Genomic DNA, 24,406 nt, shown 5'->3' with positions numbered 1-24,406 from the left:
CCCTCTAGATTGATACACAGCCCCTGTTTGAGTTTCCTGAGCCATACAGCGAATTCCCCTTGGCTATCTATTTTACATATTTTAAGTTTCCACGTTACTCTTTCCATACATCTCACCGTCTCCCCATGTCCATAAGTCTATTCTCTATGTAAGACATTACTCTTATACCTACAGTGTCATAAATCTCATGACAAAATGTGCTTCTTGGGGAAAATTTTGCCTTTTAAAATATACCATTTTTATATTGTTTAATATAAAGGCAGCCAAAAATATCTGCCTTTTAGTTCCCATGCTATTAATTAAACTTAGTTTAAAATAATTTCTTCAAAACTTGTCAAGTATCATAAAATGGTGGCCAAAAAAAGCCCCCAAAAGTAGCTTATCAGTTTGTGGCCATACTACAAATATAGCTGAAGAGTAAATAACTGTGAAATAAAAAAGACACGGAAATAATTTCATCAGACTTGGCCAAAGCAGAGATTTTTGGCAGTGGCCTAGAATGTGGAATGCATTGCCCACTTGAATCAAAGTCTAGATGCCTGTGATTTCTTTTTTCCATTTTCAGTTCACCATAGTGGGATGATTTTTTCTTTCTTTCTTATAAGTTCATGAGGCCTCTGAGCTAGAATTTAATCTGTGGAAATATTCTATGCCAAAGCACCTGATGTATGTGCAATTTATTTAAATGAGATGGGTGGCTTTATATCAGCAGTCTCTTATGCAAAGGATAACGACACCTTCTACCAGCTGATTAGTTTACAAAAATTCTTTCATGTGCAGTCTCTCACTATAAAAACTGCATGTTTTAATTTCTATATCACAAAGTTTGGAAGTTTAGAAAAGCAAAAGCAATGAGTACAATAGTTAAGAGCCTGATTGTTCTCAACTGATAAATAGGATTAATACTTATTTCTTGGGGTTTGTGTGTATTGTATTACTTTTTATATGTAGTGTACTTTTTGAGTACATAGGAAGCACTCAAAAAGTGGTTGACATTGTAATACTAGAATCTGTCTTCCTTGTAGATTGCAGCAGTGTTTTAATGCAATGCCTCAGTAGCCAAAAATCTTTTGAGCCCCAGAGTTTTCCTGTTATTGCTCACTTGGTTATCCTCTGTACCAAACTGAGAGCTGTCATCCTTCTGTTTTTCACTTTTTTAATAAATTTGTGTGTGTGTTCTGCACTTAGTCAATTATAAACTTTTCAAAAAGGGGAATTATCTCCCAAAGTCTTTCAAAATTTTGAAACTCACAATTCTCAGCTGACTCAAGCTGGTTTTACATTTGAAACTACTTTCCTACCAAGTCTGCAACTAAAAGGAACTCTTAGTTTCAGGCAAACAGCAAACAGCTTTACTGTTTGAATTTAAAAGGATTTGCTCTGCTTGAGTGTTCTATGGGTGAAATTTGTCAAATATTGCCTAGCAATTTAGTGAATAATTCTTAAGGACAGAAATCAAACAAACTATTAGGGATATGAGCTTGTTTTGTCCTTTGTTTTTTTAACATAAAAGGTTAAGGACCTGGTCCATATGAATCTGGTTTATAGAGGGAGAGGGGGGTGTCTTTATGCCCATGCTTATCCTGAGGTGACATTACCATGCCATTACTCAGGATATATCGTGACTTCGTATGATCCACATAAGATGCGAGTTCCAGGTGATATAATCAGCAACTTCCTGCAACATAGTATTTTCATATGCATCAGTTCCCATAGTTTATCTAGTTCTCATGTGTCAGTGGCCACAGGATTCACCTCAGAAACTTACTATAAATACCTTTCTGGAAGCCCTCACAAATGGATTCAGTAGCTACCATAGAGCAAAAAAATCTGCATTTTAAACTTTCTCCACTACAACTCTATCATGTGATTCTCACATACATAGTTCAAACCCCACGGTAAGAAACACGAAGTCTAAGGCAACAACCCAAGTTGGGAGTTTTGCAATTCTTTGCTCCCAGGAAGTAGTTAATCCTTTGAAGAAAACTGAGACTCCTAATTACTGTAATTAGCCTGGGTCCACCGAATACTGCTTTCCTGCATGTCTATTAACAACCTCCTCAGCTATTTTTATTCTGTTAATTTGGAGATTTTAAAAGAGAAGTTTTTTTTTGTTTTTTTTATTAACCCCTTTCTTTTAGAAAACAGACAAGCTGTTTGAACAGTTTCCTGAAGCTGCTTCTAGAACATAAGTCCATTCAACATCATGATGATTTCAAAACAGAATTGGGAGGAACATTAAGTATGACCAGATGTTTCCTACTTCTGAAGAATGTTGTTCTCTTTTTCTCCCCCTTCAGCTATGAATTCCAGGTGAAACCCATAAACCCACTTGGTGAAGGGCCACCCAGCAACACAGTGGCATTCAGTACTGAATCAGGTAATTCCATCAGCCGGAATTCCCAACAAAGATATAAAGGGTCACAGTGTTTGCATAGCTTGTCTGAAACCAGCTAAACGAGGTAAAGCATTTCTTGATTTCAAAAACCCATCTATTTGAAAAACCAATGAAGGTACCTTTTAAAGAAGCAACACCAGGGTTTTTCCTCGTTTATTTTCATGTCAGAAAAATGCTAGGCTTATCAATGTAAAAGAGAGGAAGTATAAGGTCTATACTCAATAGTGAATGAATGCTCCTCTCTATGCCTAGAATCAGAATGTCAGACTTAGTGAGCCAGTTGTATCCAGAATGGGAATTCATGTGATAGCTTTTTATGATGAACAGCTGTGAAATATTCTGATCTGGCCCGTTCCAGTTCCTTAAGATACATCTCCACAACTGCAGTTCATGGCATCCTGGTGATTTTGTCAATAGATTTTTTATGAAGCTAAAAAGAGGAAGATTTGAAAGTGGAAGTAAAATCTAGTACAGCAAAAAAGACTCCTAACTACTTAAACCACATATAAAAGACATAGCTGAGCTTCTCCAACACAGAACCATCCCCAAAACAAAACTCACAATTTTCAAGTTTGGACTTTAGTAGGAGTGTATGTTGTCCAAGACTCCATAACATCTGTTAAGCACCCATCTTCTTTGCCACATCACTGGAATACTGGGACTTACCTAATAAACTCTGACTCTGTTTGCTATTTCTCCTCAGCTGACCCAAGAGTGAGTGAGCCAGTTTCTGGTAAGTACCTACCTCAATGAGAACACAACTGCATGCTTTTCTACAGTGATTCAGCTAAATGGGCATGGTAGAATTTTAGTCATGATTTCACTTTAGTCCATTTAGTCTTCTTCAATTACCTGTGAATGCTTACCTAAAATGTTCAGTAATACTGACAGCCTATGATGTTTTGGGAACAAGTTGAGTATTCTGAAACCTGCTTTTCATTCATATAACAGACTGGCTCAAATCTTCTGTTTAAGATATAGCACCCTCAATTCCACTTTTGTTTGTGACTTTATTTATTTTCACTGCTGTGTTATATTCCACTGTGTAGGGTTAGGGTTATCCATTCTTTTATTTTTTTATTGAAGGATAATTGCTTTACAGAATTTTGTTTTCTGTCAAACTCATCTCCATTTTTAATAACAAGTCACATTAAAGCAACTGTTTACACTGAAACAGTTTATCTCAGAAAAAGAAACCTAATTTTGTTCCTAACATGATGCTATGTTGAGCACTGAAGAAACTAATCAAGTTTGACACGTACTGCTCCAAGATTCACCTCACTATTAACAGAAAATTAATGGGGGGCTTACGTGTTTAAACACCTGTATTTTTTCACTCCAATATTTAGCACTGGAGAAAACCAGGTATCAGCAGGTTGACAATGAACTTTGCAAACTGCTTTTTTAAAAAGCTTTTAAGATAGCTCTTCAGGACCCAAAGTTAGATACTAAACTCAAACCATGTGCTTTCTTTATGCAGCGGGAAGAGATGCCATATGGACCGAAAGACCCTTTAACTCAGACTCTTACTCAGAATGTAAGGGCAAACAGTATGTCAAAAGGACATGGTATAAGAAGTTTGTAGGGGTGCAGCTGTGCAACTCTCTCAGATACAAGATTTACCTGAGTGACTCCCTCACAGGTAAGACCAGGAAATGCTCTGTAGCATTCTGTGACCTAGACTTTTCTATGGATTCTGCCAGACACGACAGAAATACGGGTTTTCTTTTTGAGTAAGGTGTTATTGGAATCTTAGGATCTGAGAAATGCTGTAAGAAGGTAAATAATGAAAATGCAATTCGAAACAGTGCCATCATGGCAAAGTTGAATGTAGAGAAACTAGTCATATCCAAGCTCAATTATGTTACAGCCAATCCAGAATGAAAAGCTTACTGGTAGTAAAACGAGTGTATCTAACAATAATCATGGAAGGAGTATGACCTATTTAATATTTTAAGTCTGTCAGAGACAAGAGCAAGGTTAAGACAATCAGCCAGAAGGGCTATAACCCCTTGCTCCAGACTAAATGGGTTCTTTCCTCTTCTGTATTCATACAGTAGTAATTTTAAACCCCAACATAGAAAGGTAGACATTTGTTCCATCATTTAACAAATAATATATGTTTTGTTTTGACGTTGCTGGGGACAAAGCAGGACTGTTCCTGCCCCTTTTATAAGGCTACATATTAACATATGACTTTTACAAAGTCATTTTCTTGGCATTCCCAACCATTTCTAGTGGGGAGAGACAGAAAACAAATATGTAAATAAGAATTTCACATAGTACTTCAAAGGAAAAAAGGGATGAAAGAAAATGGTGGAATGGAATGAAAGCTCCTTTAGTTAAAATGTTTAGGAAAAGCTTTCCTCAAACGGTAACACTTACCTTTTGAGAAGAAAAGGTAAGCTGAGAAGAAAACTGGGAAGGAACCAAGAAAGACCAAGGGATAAAGCAGCAGAAGTAGAGGGAAGGTAACATGAAGACCTGTAGCAGAAACCCCTCTCCAGTTTACCAGCATGGCTGAGGCTGAGTAACATCAGGAAGATCAGGCAGGCGTGCGTAATCACGTGGAGCTTGGAAATTGGGTAGGGACTGGGTTTTATTCTGAGTGTAACAGAAGACTGCTGGAGAGATTGATCAAGGCAATTATTATCTGAGTTGCATGTTTAAAAGATGACTAATCTGTGAGGAGGAGGAGAGGAAGAATAGGGAAAGCCAAGAGTAAAAGCAAGGATGCAGCTGGGAGATTCTATTGTTCCCTTAAAGAACACTGTGACTTGAACTAGAATGAACAGGTGGGGAAGTACAAGAACATGGAAGACAGATTATTTGAAACAATTTATTTCAGAGTTGTCCCAAATCAAAGAAATACCTCATGATCCTTTTAATTTCCAGGAAAATTTTATAACATAGGCGATCAGAGAGGCCACGGGGAAGATCACTGCCAGTTTGTGGACTCATTTTTAGATGGACGCACAGGACAGCAACTCTCTTCTGACCAGTTGCCCACCAAAGAAGGTAGGTTTTCTGAGCTTGCTCAAAAGCAAGAGGCTTTTACAAATGAACCCAAAAACCATTCAGTCTGAGCAAAAAGTTAAAGTGTCAGCTGCTCAGTCACGTCTGACCTTTGTGACCCCATGGACTGTAGTCCACCAAGCTCCTCTGTCCATGGGATTCTCCAGGCAAGAATACTAGAGTGGGTTGTCATTTCCTCCTTCAGGGTATCATCCGGACCCAGGGATCAAACCCAGGTCTCCTGCATTGGAGGGTGAATTCTTTCCTGTCTGAGCCACCAGGGAAGCCCTCAGGCTGAACAAAGCAATCACTTTAAAAATCATTCTGTAGCCTTCCTACTCTACCTGCCAAAGAAAAAAAGACTGTCTACATAAGACCTTAACATGAAGACTTTAATAGAAGTTTCTCAACTTTCACCCCATTCCTCAAGACTCTGTTGCTTACACATACATTCTACTTTAAGAAAACCTGAATCTGCAAAAGCAGCTATTGAAAGAAACTTTTCCCAAACTTAAATCATTCATGTACTACCTTTATAATTTGTCATACTCAGCACACAGGCAGGTTTTAATTCCTTCCTAAAAAAAATTAAAGCTTTACTACTATCATGGAGAAGGACATGGCAACACACTCCAGTATTCTTGCCTGGAGAATCCCACGGACAGAGGAATCTGGAGGGCTACAGTCCATGGGGTTGCGAAGAGTCGGACACAACAGAGCAACTCACACTTTCACTTTCCTACTGTCATAAAAGGAAAAATATTTTTTGCCTTATAAATAATTATATAACTACACAATTAAAATAGAAGAATTCTGCTAAGAAGTGACTAATCACTGCAACTTTCTAAAGACACTTTAGCACCAAGCTGTGTCATGAGGACTAAAAAGACTGAAAATCAATCCCTGTCCAGGTAGGGTAGGAGAGGGTAAATTATATATCCCTTATTACTCAGGAGCTACCAAGAGAGACTTGTTAAATACTTAAAATCATTTGATTGGTCTTTTTAGCTACATATTTTGGTCACTGGCATTAAAAATAGCAACCATAGTAAAAGATGACTGAATAAGATCTGTGAACTCATTAACAGAAAATTCAAACTATAGCCGCACAGGAACTAGATAGAAAAGATAAGTTCTGTCTATTTCCATAACATTTTACATTCTCAGCAAAATTTTAAATCATTTAGTGTAGGGTCCTTGAAGGATGATTTCACCAAATTTTAATTCTAGACATTTAGCAATCTTAGACCTACCCTTTCGTTTCCTAACATTTTAGCACAACACACCTCTCTACCCAGGTCACTTCTTCAGACTACCTCTAGGCTATAATGTGCAGAAAGTACACTTTCACGTAGAACAGTGTATACTGAACTTGGTCAATGACACTCAAACATAAAACCCTTCCAACTCCTGTCCCTTTTCATTTCAGCTTTCAAGTATCAATAGTACCAACCCATCCTAGGCATCCGTATGTTTAGCCCACCATTACCACCTCAGGAAAGACACTGGGGCCTCTGTTGCTATCCACTGTCTAAAACACTCTGCTTCACCTAGACTAACCTTCAAGCATTCAAAGGCACCCTTCAATCTATGAGGACAAAACATATAACACAGCAGCTATTAATTTTAATTATTTCCCTCTTAGGCTATTTCAGAGCAGTTCGTCAGGAACCAGTCCAATTTGGAGAAATCGGTGGTCACACTCAAATCAATTATGTCCAGTGGTATGAATGTGGGACCACAATTCCTGGAAAATGGTAGATGCTGCAGTCACATTCAAAAGTGCCTTCTGTTTCATCGTTTCAAAAAATAATTGGAAACAGTATGGTATTTGCCACATGCATTTAAAGCTCTTTTGTTTACTATGTATAAAATTTTAAAATCTAATAGCAATATTAGATGTTTATTAGAAAGATTGCTAAGAATATTTATCAGGTTTTACAAAGTCATTTTAAGAAAGCAAGATATTGATATTAACAGAATAACATTTTTGGGGAAGCTGGCTCCCTATTCATGGTATTTTAAGAGATCATTTGTATATTATTTATCACACTGTTGTAATGATGTTCTGAGATACTTTTATAACAAAATTAACATCAAAAAACTAATATACTTTAAAAAAATATTTACATTTATTGTGTACTCTTCCTACTGTTAATTCCATAAATCTCTACTTGGCTTAACTTATTAGATCAAATTATCATCAACATATTATATCTGGGGAGAAAAGGTCCTAATATTCACATGTTTATTTAAACTTCAACTTTTTAGTAACAGTTGAGTAACTTTTGAAGCATTTAAATAGCCATTCATGCAAATATACATTTCATTAATTATCTACAAATTATTGCAAAGGTTGTTTGAATCAGTAAATTTCAGTTGAAAATGGAATTGAAAATTTGATATATTATTTCAAAAATACGTATTTTGTGCTTTGTCTACCCATAAGTATGCTACAATGTCTGAATGTTCTTTGTCAAACTATCCCTTTAAGCAGTTGTGTTCATACTGTTTTTAATTCTAATCAAGCTGTATCCAAAGACTGTAGCAAAGTCTAAGCATAAAAGGATAATCCATGATGAGAAGCCTACCATTTTATGATATTTACTCTATTTTTACACAGAAGATCTCTAGGGAATGAATGTATCAGAGGCTGTTTTCTTAATTCTAACAACCTGTAATGAAAATCTGACTTATTTTTATTTAAAACAGTATTATTCTCCTTCATTGGGGAGGAAGACAGGAATGCTGCATTGGTGCCCTCATTCTTAAAGGACCTTTCTGTGCTTACCTTTGAACATGCTTCAGTTTTATCAATACTTCATTTTATATTTTTCAAACAGTATAAACTCTGCAATAAAGAGATGTAGTTTTTTTTAAGACTGAGTTCTTCATTTCTAAATGGTTGATTTCTATAAGGAAACTCACAGGTTGTTTAGAATCTACCAAGCTCCCTTTCATCTTTTAATATTGTATCTACTGTGTTTATATATAATGCTAGTCTTGATCTATTTTAAAGTTTTGTCATTTAAAACCAAAATCAGGACAGAATACAACAGCACTGTGCTTCTTTGAATAGAAAGGCCTAAAATAAAATGTATTTCAAGACCAAAAACATCATTAAGGATTTTTCTCATATATACGCATATATAGAATACCAAAGACTAAATTAAGTTACAAGACCACTAATGGATTCAATCATCTTTATTAACCTATCAATGTTACATTTTATACATAATAGCTAGTCTTCTCAAAGGGATCTACTTTAGTACATCGTGTTAATAATAAAAAGCCAAGTAAGAGGGCTGAACTTCAACCTAGCATTTTAATATCCTCTGGACAAGGCAAGCTAGAAAATCAATCACTTTGCACACATGTAAGAGTAGTGTTCCAAAATAAGTAGGAAGCTGCTATACTTCTAAGCAGGGGAGGAAAAAAACTTCCATTTTGGTCTTTTTTCTTCCAGTAAATTATACTTTCAATTAACAGCAATAATGGTATCATAAAAAAATGCTCTGCTTTTTAAATTCCTGAACTTCAATACAAATTAAAATAGTAGTATTGGAGTCTTTTGGGAGGCAAACAGCTAGCAGCTACATTCATCAGTGTAACTGAGCCTCTTTATCGATAACCTGGTCCAGGTTGGGTATAGCCCTGACCAAAGGGAGGACGGCTACGTGCATATGGGTTAGACCCACTTGCAAGAGGGGTCATGGTACTTCCAGGAGGTGGGGTGAAACCTGGTCTTGGCTGGTAGGCCCCGGGTTGGCTTGGAGCCATTCCTGGTTGTGAGGCAGGGGCCACAGTGTAATTAGTGGGCTGAGAAGTTTGGGTAGTGTAAGTTTGTTGAGGGTAACTGCTCGCCTGATACTGCTGTGGAGGTTGAGCAGGCAGTTGCTGAGGCTGACCAGAAAAGGCAGGTGCCGGTGCCTGGGAAGTTGGTTGCTGGCCATATCCTGGGAACTGCTGAGGTTGTTGGGGTCCAGTCTGCTGACTATAGCCTGCTGAAAAGGCAAAACATATACCTCTTACTTTTTCTTTTGGTGAACATTTTCCAGAGAATTAGTCTTACTGTTATGGACAAAAAAAATAATAATAAATGAGAAATTTAACAAACTTAATCCTAAGTATTTAAGCACCAAGTAGAGTAGTGGATTTTATATTTCAATACCATATAGTAACAAAGAAGCATTTTCTAGACAATTTTGTAAACCCTCTAAAATGAAAACCACTATATATATATATTTCTTCTACTTCAACTCCTCCTAGACTGTATAATCCCTGAGAGTAAACGCCTGTTCTAGCATAACTCCCAGTATAGAGTACATGCTCAAAGGACAAATGTCTGAATTAATGCAAAAGCTAGTCATTAACCTGGTTTTGAGGGGCCTGTTTAATAACAGTACCAAATAAAAACACATTGTAGAGAATGAATGTTTTTAAATGAAACAATGCTGCTACAAATACAACTTACTATGTTAGTGAGATGCTTTTTAGGCTTATTCATCCTATAAAAATTAATAAAACATTTAAGAATAAACATTAAGTGCCATTTTCACAATCCTTAAAATCTTTTAGATTTGGTATCATGGTTTGCCTTTACAATAGCAGTAACAACAGAAAGCACATTATACTGCCCCACAAAAATGAACATCTATATTCATTAGGTACTAGGATGTAAAGCTTTTTAAAAGAAAAGGTCTGCTTCACTAAAAACTTTTATCTCTACCATGAAACACACCTGCAGCTACTTGCAATGAAACCTCTCCATTGACTGGAATCCTGTCAGCATTAAATACCAGATACATAAGAAAATTATTAAAATATGTACAACCCTGCATTAAAAAAAAATAAAAAGGATTCAATGAACTGAGTATATTCTGAACTCACCTTGAACCTGGGTTCAAAATTTACTCATGAAAGAAAGCTTTTGACATAGTCCATGAATAAAACTGGAAAAGGTCAGAGGAAAACTGCCAAACCAGCAGAGTGCCAAAGATGGTCCAATGTTACCACAAGCACTAACAGTCTCCAAGCAGAGTATTTAGGTGACTGTTTCCATATCTCCCAATTTCAAGTTAATAGGACTAGCAGGATCAGAAATACAAAAATAATACTTTGAAAAGAACTAAACTTTACTCAGTGAAGATCCTAACTAATCATTATGAGCAAGCTTAATTTTTAACAAGTAACTCAAATACCTAATGCATTTTACTCATGGCAGCACCTAAATCAAACTAAATTCATGAAAAAACACTGATGTCATACAATTTCTTCTATCCTCTACATAAAAACATAAAAATTTTTTTACTGTAAGTTTTTGGAGAAACAGGAGGTTTTATACTGAAAATGTCTATTCAATTTAAGACTGTGAGCAAAAAAAAAAAAGCTGTGTTTTCATCCTGCCAATTGATATCTAAACTGGCTTTTCAACAGACTCTGGGGACAACTAAATCTTTATTTTTCAAGAGAGAGGATACTGCCTAAGAGCCTAAGTTGCTGTTTCATTAGCAATCTACTGTCTTTGACCATAATATAAAATACCTCTGTATATATAAAAATCCTTCCTTCCACCACTATCCCCTCCCTTGAAAAACAAAATAACTTTGGTGAAAATCACCATAAATGGCAAGAAATGGAGATTGTGTGGTTGTGTGAATAAAGTAAAATTAAGGACAAAAAGTCACGTGATCCATAAAGCCTAAAATATTTACTATTTCGTTTTTTATAACAGAAGTCTGCCAAGCTCTGGTTGGTGCTGAGAGAGTGAGAATGATGTAGAGAAGTAAGTCATTAACTGCAAAGTCAAGTGTACCAGGTTCTGGTCTAGTCCCCCACTAAATAGCTGCTTGTCCTTCGATGCATCACAACTCTTTGGACCCTAGTTGCCTCATTTATAAAATGAGTGGGTAAGACAAGATCAGTGGTTCCCAATTCTCACTACACTTTAGAATGACCTGCAAACCGTTTAAGATATCAATGCCTGTACCCCACCCTCAACCAAATAAAACAAGATCTCTAGGAGTAGAGCTCAGGCACCTGTAAGTTTTAAGAAACACCTCTCCAGGTGATTCTGAAGCATGGTGAAGATGGAAATTGCCTGGATTAGACAACAGTGAAAAAAACTTATTATTTCTACAAATTGCCAATATATAATTGGTAACAGATTTTCTCTAAAAGACTGCATTCTGAAAATAACCTTCCCCCAATATTATAGTCCAAGTTTAAATTCATTCCACCTAGTTTATATAAAAACTAGCAGCTACAGGTTAAGTCACTCTACAGCAAATCCAATCCAAATCTTTGTGTTAAAATATGTCAAACTACAATGGTAGAATTTTATGGTCTAATTCAGGGAGTCAGCAAATGTTTTTCTATAAAGGACCAGATAATAAACATTCTAGGCTTTGGGGACCACATGGTCTCTGAAACTTTTAAATGAAGGCGTGGTGTTTTCACAATGAGTTTCAAGTAGATTAGAAAAATAAAAAATAACAGAGCAATGTACTTGCTTTAAGAATAGTTGTCCCCTGTCATTTTCTATTGAGGAACATGATTTTAGACTTCTTTGAGTGGGAGTTCCTTTGGCTCACTGGCAACAGTCTACTATGTGGAGCTTCAATCTCAGACTTTTCAATGATACCTAGGTTAACATTTATATTAAATGAGAATGTGTACAAAAACTCCTTTTAAAATAATGCTCTAGAGTTATGCCTGGCTTCCAATGATGGTTCCTACTAGCTGTGATGTACTGACCCAAGGTAAGTTGCTTAACCTTTCTGTACCTGAAATAGGGACTGATAATGAGGCTAACTTCCCCCCATGTATTTATTGTGTGTTCACAGCTCATTTTTGTAATTTTTTTGTAATTTTTTTAAATTAGTTGAAATTCTGATACTTAAAATATTTGACTATAAGAGTTGAACATAAATTCTCATATAACAAAGGTAAAAATTACCCAAATTATAATTATTTGAATTATGATATTCAAAGCTATACTGAGAGATTTTTATGTTCTTAGTTGTCTGAATTACATTTCACACAACTCTACTTTTATGGACTGTTTTTAGTATTCCTACATACTTCTGGGAGATTTAAAAACCTATGTAGCTTAATTTGGTTCTTATTTAATAAGATCACCTCTTTTTACATATGAGGGAACTGTTAAAAAGTTTTTCCAGGTACTACAGTACACTGGGATAATGTGCTACATAAAAAAGAGGAAAAAAAATTGTGCATTTTGCTCTACATCACCAAGCAGGTAAGTTGATCACATGAGTAGGAGATATTAAAAACTTCTTTATACTACAGGTTATTACTGAATCATCTACTATGACTGTGTTTTACCTGCCCACTGGAACTGAAATGGTGATTTACAGTAAAATTTCTATGTAAAGTATTTATAAATAAATGATACAAATGTTATTCCCCCCCCCCAAAAAATAAATACTTAACACTTACTATAACAAATCAAGGACCCAGGAGGAAGGAATTTTAAGGTTTCATGAATATAGACACAGCTCTCTCTGGGCACCTGCTCACCTGAATACTGAATACCGTACTGCTGCGGCGCCTGGGGGGGCGCCTGTGGCTGCTGAGTGCCATAGCCGGGCTGCTGCGAGTACTGCTGGTACATCTGACCTGGGGATGAGACAGGGCAGAGGCAGGTTTAACTCAGCAGAAGAGAAACATCTTTAAGGCACCTTTAATTCTCTCCCCATTCACACACATATACACTCAGAGAACTAAGACACAGATTGTGTTTGTTCCTCTTTAAATATCTATGAAGAAGAGAACAAAGAACAATTTGACAAGTGTGGCAACTCTGCTGTGGATTAACTGTGGAGAACTCTGACATCAAATAATGAGTGGTTACTTCAGAACTCCAAAAAACAAAGGTTTTCAAACTCAACTGCCAAAAGATATGTACTACTAATGTTCAGTAAAAATCAATAAAGAAAAATGTGAAAAAAGGGACAAATACCATGAATAGCTGCTGTGATTTCCAAACATGTAAGTACTTACTGGTTCACATCTTAAACCTCTCTACACCACTTACAGTTGTTCCAATGCCTAGATCTAATGCCTAGATCTAATGCCTAGAGCAGCAATAAAACTTGCTGTAATATCTAACTAGCACTTAAATTTTTTAAAAACCTAGCTAGTATTTAAATCTTTAAAACAACTTTATGTTGCTGATACTTTAAAAGTATTCAAATTACCTACTGTTAATCAAAAGACTATAGGTAAATAGTATACTTTCAGCAGAAAAAGACAGTGACTAAAAGTCAATGCATTATCTAGTGCCATTCAAACTGAGGTACAGGAAATAGCTAGTTCTCACAGCTGAAATCTCAAGACGAAACCCACTTTACTAGACGGGGTGTCCAGTCTTCTGTACTGCAGCACTGAATACGTTATGCCCCTACTGACAGCTAGCTTCTTTCCTAGCAAGTAGTGGTATGCTTTCATGATAGGAATAAAACTGAAAGAGTAGCACTGACATATATACACTACCACATGCAAAGCAGCTAGTGGGAAGCTGCTGTATAACACAGGGAGCTCAGCTCAGTGCTCTGTGATGACCTAGAGGGCTGGGATGAGCACGGTGGGGTGCGGGGGGCAGGCAGGCTTAAAAGGGAGGGGATATACATATGCTTATAGCTGATTCACACAGTCGTACAACAGAAAGTAATACAGCATTGTAAAGCAATTATCCTCCAATTAAAATTTTTCAAAAAAAAGAAAAATTTGCTTATTTTTAAGTTATTAATCCTCTTCCCAAATACAAAAACCGACAAGAAGTTTGTTAAACACTTTCTTAACACTTTGAGATTTATAGACAACATAAAAACTACTACAGAAGCTAACCACCTTTTAGAAGATACTGCCTTAACTGTATCTCAAGTTGCCTAGATTATATCTCAAAACTAAATTTTGGAACAGAAGTGACAAGGATCTGATACAGAAATATGATAAAGGGGGGAAATACATGTAGCATTTGACAATGGGTTCTAATTCTTACAAAACAGAAGGATTAACTTTACAATACAAAAATGAGCAAAGAACATGCAATGAATATATGAAGGGAAAAGTCAACCTCATTAGCAGTCCCTATTTCAGGTATAAAAAAGAATAAGCAACTTACCTGGGGTCTATGCATCATAGCTAGTAAGAACCATCACCAAAACCCAGGCATAACTCTAGATTGCTATTTAAGGAGTTTCATACATGTTATCTCATTTAATACAAATATTAACTTAGGTATCATCAAAAAGTCTGAGATTAAAGCTCCATACAGTAGACTGCTGCCAAGGAGCCCAGAAACTCCCCACTCAAAATTTTAAGTCAAATCATTTTCCTCAATAAAAAGTAACAGGTACTACAACTCTTCTTGAAGCAAGTGCTCCATTTTTTTCTTAATTTGCTTCAAACTCCTTGTGAAAATGCCCTGGGGATTAAACACTATCTCAACAAAGTACTTCTCTTATTTTAAACACACTTCCTTCAAGTCCAAAATGGAACTCTCATTCTCTGTCACAGTATTCTGAAAATTAAGAAGTCTGTGTTCAGTTGTAAATGAGGAGGAACAACCTGACCTAATTGAAGGAGAAAGCTACAGGATATATTAAGTGAAAAAGCAAGGTGCCAACATAGTTCACCGTAAGTTTATGATTTGAGGGGGGGGGGGGGGGTGAATATATATATATATATAAGCTATGTTTTGTGCATTGTATTTTCAGAATCGATGATAGAAAAAAGTAAAAGCAATAAAACATATTACCTAGGAGAAAGAGAATAGGATGAAGCAAAGAGTAATGGTGAGGATTCTGGTACTATATGTGTGACACAGATTGGTAGTCAGCCTCTATAATGACCCTCAATGACTCCTGCACAGGTATAATATAAGATAATGGGTTGGTATCCTCATATTTTTAGAAATTAGAAAGATTAACTCCACCATACAAAAAAATGGCAAACAACAAGCAATAAATACATGTGTATTCATTCTCATGTGTAGTCCCCTCACACTGAATCAGGCTGATCTATATATATACCATTAGGACCTGGCATGCTGAAGTCCATGGGGTCACAGAGTCAGACAGGACTGGGTGACAGAACAACATATACCATTAGAATACATGAAATGATATTTCTGAGGACATTTCTGAGGACAAGTTGAGAAAGACAAATATCTCCTTTTACTCTGTCTTGACCACTGGCTCTGGTGGAAGTTTCCGTGTCATGAAGTCACCCAGGAAGCCCATGAGATCCATTTGGTGAAGAAATGTAGTCTCTTGCCAACAACCGTATGAAGGAGTCATCTTAAGATATGAATTCTTCAGTTCAAATTAAGCTTCAGATGACTGTAACCTCACAAGAAACCCTTAACCAAAACCTTCAAGCTAAGCTTCTCCTAGATCCTTGATTCTGAAACTGTGAGATAATAATTTTTTGCTGTTTTAAGTATCTATGTTTTAGCATAAACTGTTAAACAGCACGTTCACATACATAGTTTTGACTTTAGAAACATGTAGGGTTGACAGCTATTAAAAAAATAAAAGACTTAAGACACATAATTAAATGAAAAATGTGAATCTTGGGAGACTCTTAATTTGAAAAAGCCCCCAAATGTAACAAAGTAACTATGAGACAACTACGAAAATTCAAATATAGTATGTGCTGACATTAGGAATCACTTAATCACTTAAACCATAATGAAAAAGAATATATACATGTATAACTGAGTGACTTTGCTGTATAGCAGAAATACACAACATTGTAAATCAACCATACTTCAATAAAATATTTTTAAAAAGAACCATAATATTGTTAGGTAAATAGTGACATGGTGGTGACATTAAAAAGAAAAGAATATCATTTAGACATGCATACTGAAATGGCTGAGTGAAAAGCTGGGGGGGATACGGGACAAGAAAGCTGGAATGTTAAAACATTAAGCTACATGAAAGAAACATGAAGTTATCTTTACTTTTGTATGTTTCAAAACATACAAATTTTACAATTTACATAATAAAAGCTACTTATCCATTATATTAGCATATGATTTTACAGATTCCAATTATATCTTTGTCATCTTTTTGCTTCTCAAATAGCAATACTTTCTAGTCTTCATTGACTTTTAAGTGCTCTTCTCTGTATCCTCACCACTTTATTGTGTTTTTGGCAACTACTCAAGTCACATAGTTTTCCAGTAACAGAAGCACTTGCTTCACTGAAAAAGGATAATACTGTCCATTTTGTTTCTTTTCATGACGCTTAACATTTTGTTGATCCTTTTAAATGAACAATATATTAAGACTTAAATCCTTAGGAAAAAAATTTACAAATCCAAGATCCCTCTTATGGAATTTAAATAACTCAGAATTATTTATTTTAGATTATTATTTCACATTCTAAGAGATTTATATGTTAATTATTAGTAATAGATTTGTACTTCTGTTGGTTATTCTGCTCAAAGCATAACCAGCAGCTGATCTAACTAAATGGTGATACCAGGAACTCATTATATATTTCGCATATATCAAAAGGTATTCATTAAAGTAGCCAGTCTTAACCATGATATGCTATACGTATTGTGAAGTGTTTCAAATCAGTCACACTCCAGATTTCCAATATGTAGTATGAAAACCAGAATGTTTTTAATAATGATTACATGCTAATACACTGGATATACGAGATTAAATTAAATATATAACAAAAATTAATTTTACCATTAAAAAATTTTTTTAATGCAGCTAGTAGAAAATTTAAAATCATATATAGCTTCCACAGTATTTCTTTTGAACACCAATGATCTAGAGATTCACCTCTAAAATGCTAATCTATTGACTGATGTCACATTAGTAACTATACAATTTTTTCTACTGTAAGTTTTAATGTACACTAAAAAGTAACAGCTTTAAGAAGGCATATAATTAATGCCACCATATGGTGTCAATCTGATGACTCGGAAAAAGGGAACTTGGTTGCTGGGTGTCAGAAGTGAGAGATAGCATTTTCCAATTTCCACTGTATATCCTTTTATATTTTTAAAATTTACCTATCTGAAAATAAACTTTCAATTAAGATAAACCCTTGAAAGAATAATTTGAGATATTATTAGCAGATCCTTAAATCCCTTTCCTTTATAAGTGAACAGCAAACATAATTTGGTACAATTACCCTTCCAACTCCCATCCTACAGCCGTATACGTGGCTAAAAATGGGTTGCTTTTTTCTTTTTTAAAGATGTTAGTTCACCTGATATAGCCATTAAACTCCCATCATATCCAAACTCTGCTTTTCCCTGTTTCAGACACATCTGCTTCAATTCTAACTGGTCCAGTTCTGGCAGCTGCACCTTGGTACAAAAGAAAAGACTAGAACTAAAGTTGGTTGAGAAGAGGCTTCAACAATAAGAAAATTCTTCCCAAACTACTCATTTCTCAGCAAAATGACACCTGCTGGTTCCTATCACTACCATTCATCCAATTCATCCAACGGGACAAATCTAAAAGTACCCAAAATAATTAAGAATCTATTACAAAAGTGCCCCTTCATTTAAGGCTGTTTTGGGAGATTTACTTAACTTGACTGATAAACTCAGTCACTTGCTTCTGGTGCTGAAAATACATCTTATCACACTACCTGACCCCTTTATACAGATAGAGCACCACCTGGTGACCTTTAAAGTAAAATATGGGGCTTTAAAAGGCCTAACATGCACAGGCAATTCAAAGAAAGACTATCTGACCATCTAGAAGGAACCCTAAATCAGTAAGTCTGAGGGCATGTTCTGCAGCGCTTCCAAGGGTTTCAATGAGGCACCTCAGTGTCTGCTATTCTGCACTTGCAATTTCCTTCAACAACAGCAATGACCCCTTACTTGTTTAATGACTGAGCTTTTTTACATTCTGTTTCATTTAGGACTTAAGACATTCTCTGAAAACCACTGATTCGGTTCACTTTTCTGTGGGAGAATATCAAAACCCAGAGAGATTAAACTGCTCATCTGAGGACGTGATATTTAGAGAGGAAAAAGTCTGATTTAAAATACACTGCTTTTTCTATAAAAGACTTATTGCTAACTGCATAAAAATATAAAGGGCTATTTATCTTTAAAAAAAAAACTGAAGTTATGCTTTACCTTTGTTTTTTAAATCTTTTTAAATTACAAAAATAATACACAGTTGCAAGACGGGAGGGGAGAAGGAAATAAAATAGAACCTAAAAATTATGCCTTATACTTTAGGTTTTTTTTTTCTTTTCAATGTTCAGAAGCATACCTGACATTGTTCTATTCAGTTTTTTAACCCGAAAGCATACTACATCAGTACGTCAAAAATATTGACAATTGTGTTCACAGCATGAATGAACATGTAAGCTTTTCACCATTACCAAAAATGTCATAATAAACATTTCTGCACATGTAACTTTCCGCACATGTGCTTTAAGCTCTATTTTACCTTCACTCTGACCTGCTTGAGTCTGAGCTCCTGTATATGGTGGCTGCTGTGGCTGAACTCCTGGTGGGTGAGCTGCGGAGGAGGAGGAAGCAATGCTGTCGGGAGTTCCTGACCGGTCTTCTGCAGGAGCACTGGGAGGCCCTGGGTGGTCATGAAAAGTCAGCTCAGTTTCTAATATAAGATCTGTCCCCAACAAGCTCAATTAGTAAATTTGGTTAAGAGACTAAAAGTAAAGTACTACAGAATAAGCATAACCCAAAGGCAGCCTTCTAAACTGATGTGTGTATATATACTTTTTTCCTTTGCTCCAATCTCACAAGAATCCAAAGCTACGACTAGAAATCCTTCCCTATAGAGTGTAGTGCTACATTCCTGAGTCTTAAACTCACCTCTGCACTGCAAAATATCCACCCCTTTGTACAATCCTATTCATTCCCCCAAGTGATCATTAATTGCCATTCCTTCCACAGTACCAGTTTTACCTATCTAAAACATTCCTTAAATAGTCCTCCACACTTCTAGTGAGCTTTCTTCACTCAAAAATACTTTTCTCCACTTGTGAACTTCTATAGAGTATACGTCTATTAAGACTTTACCAACTTCCACTCTGCATTTTTAAACAGAAAAGTCTTCCCTCTTAGACTAGGAGTTCTTTTGGCCAGGCACCTTTCTGATTCTGTCTCACAAAGTCTACATCTTAAAATATACATGGAACCACTCAAAATTCTTTTAAAATAATGAACAAAGAAGTAAATGGAGAGAATCTGCTGTAGTTCTAATACTATATAATGAGCAAAACAGACATTCTGAAGACAAAAATTTGTTTAAGTTATTTTTGTTTGTGCAATACAGAATAGTATGATTAGAAACACTGGTTTTGGAGCCAGACTGCCTCGGTTCAAATCCCAATGCTGCCACTTAGTAGCTCTGTAAATCCAGGCTTGCTACTTGATCTCTTTCTGTGCTTCAGTTTCCTCATCTGTAACAAAAGCAATACTAATTCCTACTTCATAAGATTACATAAGGATTATGAGTTAATAAGAGCTTATAGCAAGTGCTTATAAAAGTAATTTTATGGGGAGGGGCAAGAGGCATAGGGGAATTAAGAGGTCTAAACTATTATATATACAGTAAGTAAGCTATAAGAATATATTATATCACAGAAAATATAGCCAATATTTTATAATAACCATAAGTAAAACATAACCTTTAAAAATTGTAAATCACTATGTTGAACATCTGAAACTTCACATAATATCATAGCATCAGCTATACCTCAACAAAAATATATATTAAAAATAAACATTAAAATATTGTTAAAATATATTAAATATATCAATATGGCTAATATAAAATGTATTTTAAATGAAAATTTTAAAGTGATTATATAACAAGAACTTATAAAAGTGATTACCACTTAAAAAGCCCTACATAAGTACTTGTTATTAGTAGCAGACTAATTTCCCTGAGGCCAAACCTCTATCCTTTCAACTGGTCTAACCCAAAACTTACTAGCACTGTATCAGGCATACAGTTGGAAGCTGACAGTTCAGGTATTCATGAGAACCTAAAACTAGGATAACGGTACTGGTAGTGCAAGAGAAACTGATGAGTGCCAGAGTAAAATGTATGATCACTGCTGTGCACCACCATTTCACTGATATTTATCAACATTAGACAAATACATACACACACATCCCCAAGAAGGGTAACACAGATAACACAAAGACACTATGTTATTATTCTAAAAAAATATTACTTCCATTCTTTTCTCCCCTGCATGTAAGCTATTAATGTTGCTTATCCTATCGTTAATATTTTATCCCTCCTTCCCATGTCTACATTCACTACTGCTACTGAGTTTTTCACATCATAACCCAAGTAACTACAAAGAACCCTGGCATTTTCTATGTGTAGTTTTTCCTACTTCAATTCAATATACAAAGCTACCAGAAAAATGGCCTTCAAATACAATATGAATCATAGTAATCATATTATTCTGGTCTATACTATATTCTTAAACATTTAAGCCTAACTTCATATATAACTATTTACTCCCTCCACCTGGCTTATCCTGAAGTCTTAAATATTAAGAAGCTGTAATATTAACTTGTGTTTCAGTTAATCTACAAAAAGTTTCTGTTTTTCAGATAGACCACTTATCTGATGTCTTCTTTTGCCAACAACATACATGATATACAAGTAGCTGTCTTTTCCAGAATGTTACACACACAATTCTCTTTGATAAATAACCCCATAAAAGTCTCAAAGAAAAAAAAATTAATAGAAAATCCTATTTTTTCAGTTACTGATAATGACAAAGTAAACTGATCAGGTGAAACCTCCCCCAAAATAACAATTTAAAACCCTGGTCAAAGAAGACGAAAACAACTACTTGAAATTATTGGAAGTCAGCCAAATGTTGGCGAACACCAGGAAAGAGTTTACCCTCAATGGAATTACAATGGGTAAGAACAGCAAACTGTGATCTCTGCAGTTTCAACTGCAGAAAACCAGTGTTAACTTCATGGTTGGCTACATAGCTAGAAATTTGAGGAAAATCCATTCAGGAAGGAACGAGAAGAAATGAGATCTAAAATCTGAATATAAGCTCCAAAGCCCGAGCTGACCACAGAATTAGGTGGAGAGAGGGTGACACCAAGAGGGTACAGAATAAAAAGCAGCATCTAGAGCTGAAAGGACTGAGCAGAGCTGAGTCAGAGCTGAAGCAGTCAGCGGCTTCACTCTGGGTGAAAACGGGAGTAGTGTGAATAAATATTAGAGCAACAGTAACAAAAAATCCTCACAAGAATCTAAAACAAAAATACCTTAATAAATTGAAGAGAAATACAATCTTAACCACCTAAGGGCTTCCTTGGTGTCTCAGATGATAAAAATCTGCCTGCAATGCAGAAGACCCAGGTTTGATCCCTGGGTCAGGAAGATCCCCTAGAGAAGAGAATGGCTACCCAGTTCACTATTCTTGCCTGGGGAATTCCACGGATAGAGGAGCCTGGTGGGTTTGCAGAGTCAGATACAACTGAGTGATTAATACTAAAACAATATTAATGAATGAAAAGGTAAGGAATCTTAACAGAAAAAAAAATAAAACTATAAAAACAACCAAATGGAAATTCTAGAGCTGAAAGCACAATAAATGAAAGGGAAAATTCACTAGAAAGGTTTAACAGCAGATTGGCAATGAAAGGAAAAACACTAGTGAACTTAAAGAGAGATCAACAGGAATCATTCAATCAGAACAACATAGAGAAAAAAGAGTGAAGAAAAAGGAACCTCAGAAACCCATGGGATAACATCAAGCTCTCCAATGGATGTGTAATAGGAATCCCAAGAGAAAAAGCAGAAAAAATGTTGAAGAAATGATGCCCAAAATATACAAAGAAAGTACAATAAAGACACTGTTTTAAGGTTAAGAACATTCAAATAAAAGCACTTTCTACACTAAACTGTCCAGAACTCTACATTTAAATTTCCCTAATTTAAGATCAGAAGAGAGATTAAACCATCAAACATAATTTAGGTCCAGCAAGAAATCTGAAATAAGATCATAAAATGATTCATATTTTTTAAAAAATAAACCCTCTGAATTCTACTTTTGATAAAAGTTACTTGAACCAATCACAGGTTTATTCTTTAAAGAGGAGCGTTCTACTGACTGAGAGAGGGCATGAGAAAGCTTTGCAGGAGCTGGAAACCATCTGCATCTTGACCTTGCTGGTGTTTTACATAGTGTATACATACGTAAAGACTTCCTAAAATGAACCCGTAAGATTTGAGCACTTCACCATTTGCAAGTTATCTTCTATTAAAGAAGGAAGGGGAAGAAAGGAAGGAGAGGGAGAATAAAGGATGCAAGGAAGGCACTAACTTACCTGAAACCTGATCATCTGTTAAGCCAAACGCTGACATGACATTTTTATTGATTTCATCTTGGTTTTTTAAAGGATCAAAAGCTGACATACTTGCTGCCATAACCTGAGTAGACTGTTTACCAGAAGAATCAGCAGCAGCAGGCTTTTCTTCCCTACCATCCACAGTATCTATAAAAGAAATAACCAAAAACTTGTTTCTATTTTATCTATATTCAATAAGGCCTAAAAAATACATGATAGCAAAATACATATGTGCATAAAGTCTGGAATGGTGAGGGTATCTCTGAGTACAAGATTATAATCTTCCTTTCTTCTTTGTTGCTATTTATACTTTTTGTAAAATGGGGGGCAAGGTCAAAAAGAAATGAAAGATAAGTAATAGCTTTTATAAAAAATTTTATCTATGTACGTTCTTAAGAATTATCAGATGAGAAAAAAAAATACAAGCATCTTTACACAGAGAAACATTTTACCGTTCTTTTTGGAGTGCTATGACATATATCCTAGTATCAGACACATACTGTGCACTAATGCTTTATTTTCTAAAAGGATAAAAACCTTTTTAAATAAAGTTATGATTATCAACTTTTATGCTTTACTTCTACTTATCTATTGGTTCTTTATCTGTCGGTACATGGAAACCTCAAGCCAACACATATTTTAATTTACAACGTCTTCCTTTAAAATACTTATTACAGATAAAAGATATGTGTCTGAAATGTGCTCAGAATAACATAGGAGGAGTGGAAATGTGTGAGTATAGATGGCATGATACTGTGAGTTGACAACTGGTGAAGTTGTGAGGGTTCATGGGGTTCATTATACCATTATGCCTACTTTCATATATATTAAAATTTTTCCATAATAAAATATTTTGCAAAGTAGAATTTTAAACATTATAAGCAGGAAAAATTTTAAACCACACACTTTTCTTCTAAGGATACTAAGGTTCTGAACACGCATTTATACTACCACCTTGTGAAAGAAAACAGATTCAAGAATACCATACATTTTATAAACAGAAACGTGTAATATTAAAAAAATATTACAAATACTTAAGGCCAACACATAAAAAAATATTACAAATACTTAAGGCCAACACATAAAAAAATATTACAAATACTTAAGGCCAACACATAAAACAATATTACAAATAAAACAAACTAAACAAGTAAAAGAAAACTGCTAACCATTTACTGAAGTAACTGATGTTATCAATTCCTTTCTATTACCAACCAAGTAAATGAGCATTAGATCATCTCTGTGATCATGACCAAAATTGATCTTATGAAAAAATATTATGAACCAAGTGCACTATAAGCACACATGGGCTTGCAGCTCTTTTATTCTTATCATTCCTCTAGTTACATTAGTATCTCCTAAATCTCAGTAGGAAAACTTTTGTAAGTACTCCTTTAAAATGTCTGCCAGTCATCCATCGTCCTCACCAACTTCCCTCCTTCAATTCCAAGACCATATCCCAAGAGCATATGACACCAATTTTAGGATTATTTCCCTTCACACTGCTATCTTTCACTACCTATGTATCCTTCCACTTATGGCAAACTAAATTCATCAGGAAACACAATATATACCCACTAGCCTACTACCTGCTCCAGTAGCTACTGCAC

At 35.4% G+C, this 24,406-nt stretch overlaps 2 protein-coding genes across 24 annotated transcripts in view; one reads left to right on the top strand and one right to left on the bottom strand.

The window, feature by feature from the left end:
• The window catches only part of ABI3BP (ABI family member 3 binding protein), a 293,142-nt gene extending 284,849 nt beyond the window's left edge, over positions 1-8,293 (top strand). For all 20 annotated transcript variants that reach the window (XM_070787117.1, XM_070787118.1, XM_070787116.1 and 17 more), the window contains 5 exons: positions 2,301-2,380; positions 3,102-3,131; positions 3,879-4,040; positions 5,294-5,416; positions 7,059-8,293. In XM_070787117.1, coding sequence (XP_070643218.1) covers positions 2,301-2,380; positions 3,102-3,131; positions 3,879-4,040; positions 5,294-5,416; positions 7,059-7,174 — 511 coding nt within the window. In that variant the 3' untranslated portion in view covers positions 7,175-8,293. The remainder of the gene's footprint in view (positions 1-2,300; positions 2,381-3,101; positions 3,132-3,878; positions 4,041-5,293; positions 5,417-7,058) is intronic.
• Positions 8,294-8,602: 309 nt separating this feature from the next.
• Positions 8,603-24,406, bottom strand: part of TFG (trafficking from ER to golgi regulator) — a 32,336-nt gene continuing 16,532 nt past the window's right edge. The window contains exons 5-8 of one of the 4 annotated variants that reach the window (XM_019971839.2): positions 22,776-22,943; positions 18,883-19,023; positions 12,956-13,054; positions 8,603-9,414 (exon numbers count right to left, since the gene is read on the bottom strand). In XM_019971839.2, coding sequence (XP_019827398.1) covers positions 9,035-9,414; positions 12,956-13,054; positions 18,883-19,023; positions 22,776-22,943 — 788 coding nt within the window. In that variant the 3' untranslated portion in view covers positions 8,603-9,034. Of the gene's footprint in view, positions 9,418-12,955; positions 13,055-18,882; positions 19,024-22,775; positions 22,944-24,406 lie in introns of all 4 variants that reach the window. The other 3 variants (XM_019971970.2, XM_019971893.2, XM_019971779.2) reach the window with 3 other exon arrangements.

The sequence above is a fragment of the Bos indicus genome, chromosome 1 (assembly GCF_029378745.1).
Source record: "Bos indicus isolate NIAB-ARS_2022 breed Sahiwal x Tharparkar chromosome 1, NIAB-ARS_B.indTharparkar_mat_pri_1.0, whole genome shotgun sequence".
Classification (NCBI taxonomy): Eukaryota; Metazoa; Chordata; class Mammalia; order Artiodactyla; family Bovidae; genus Bos; species Bos indicus.
This window is presented reverse-complemented; position numbering and strand designations above follow the sequence as displayed.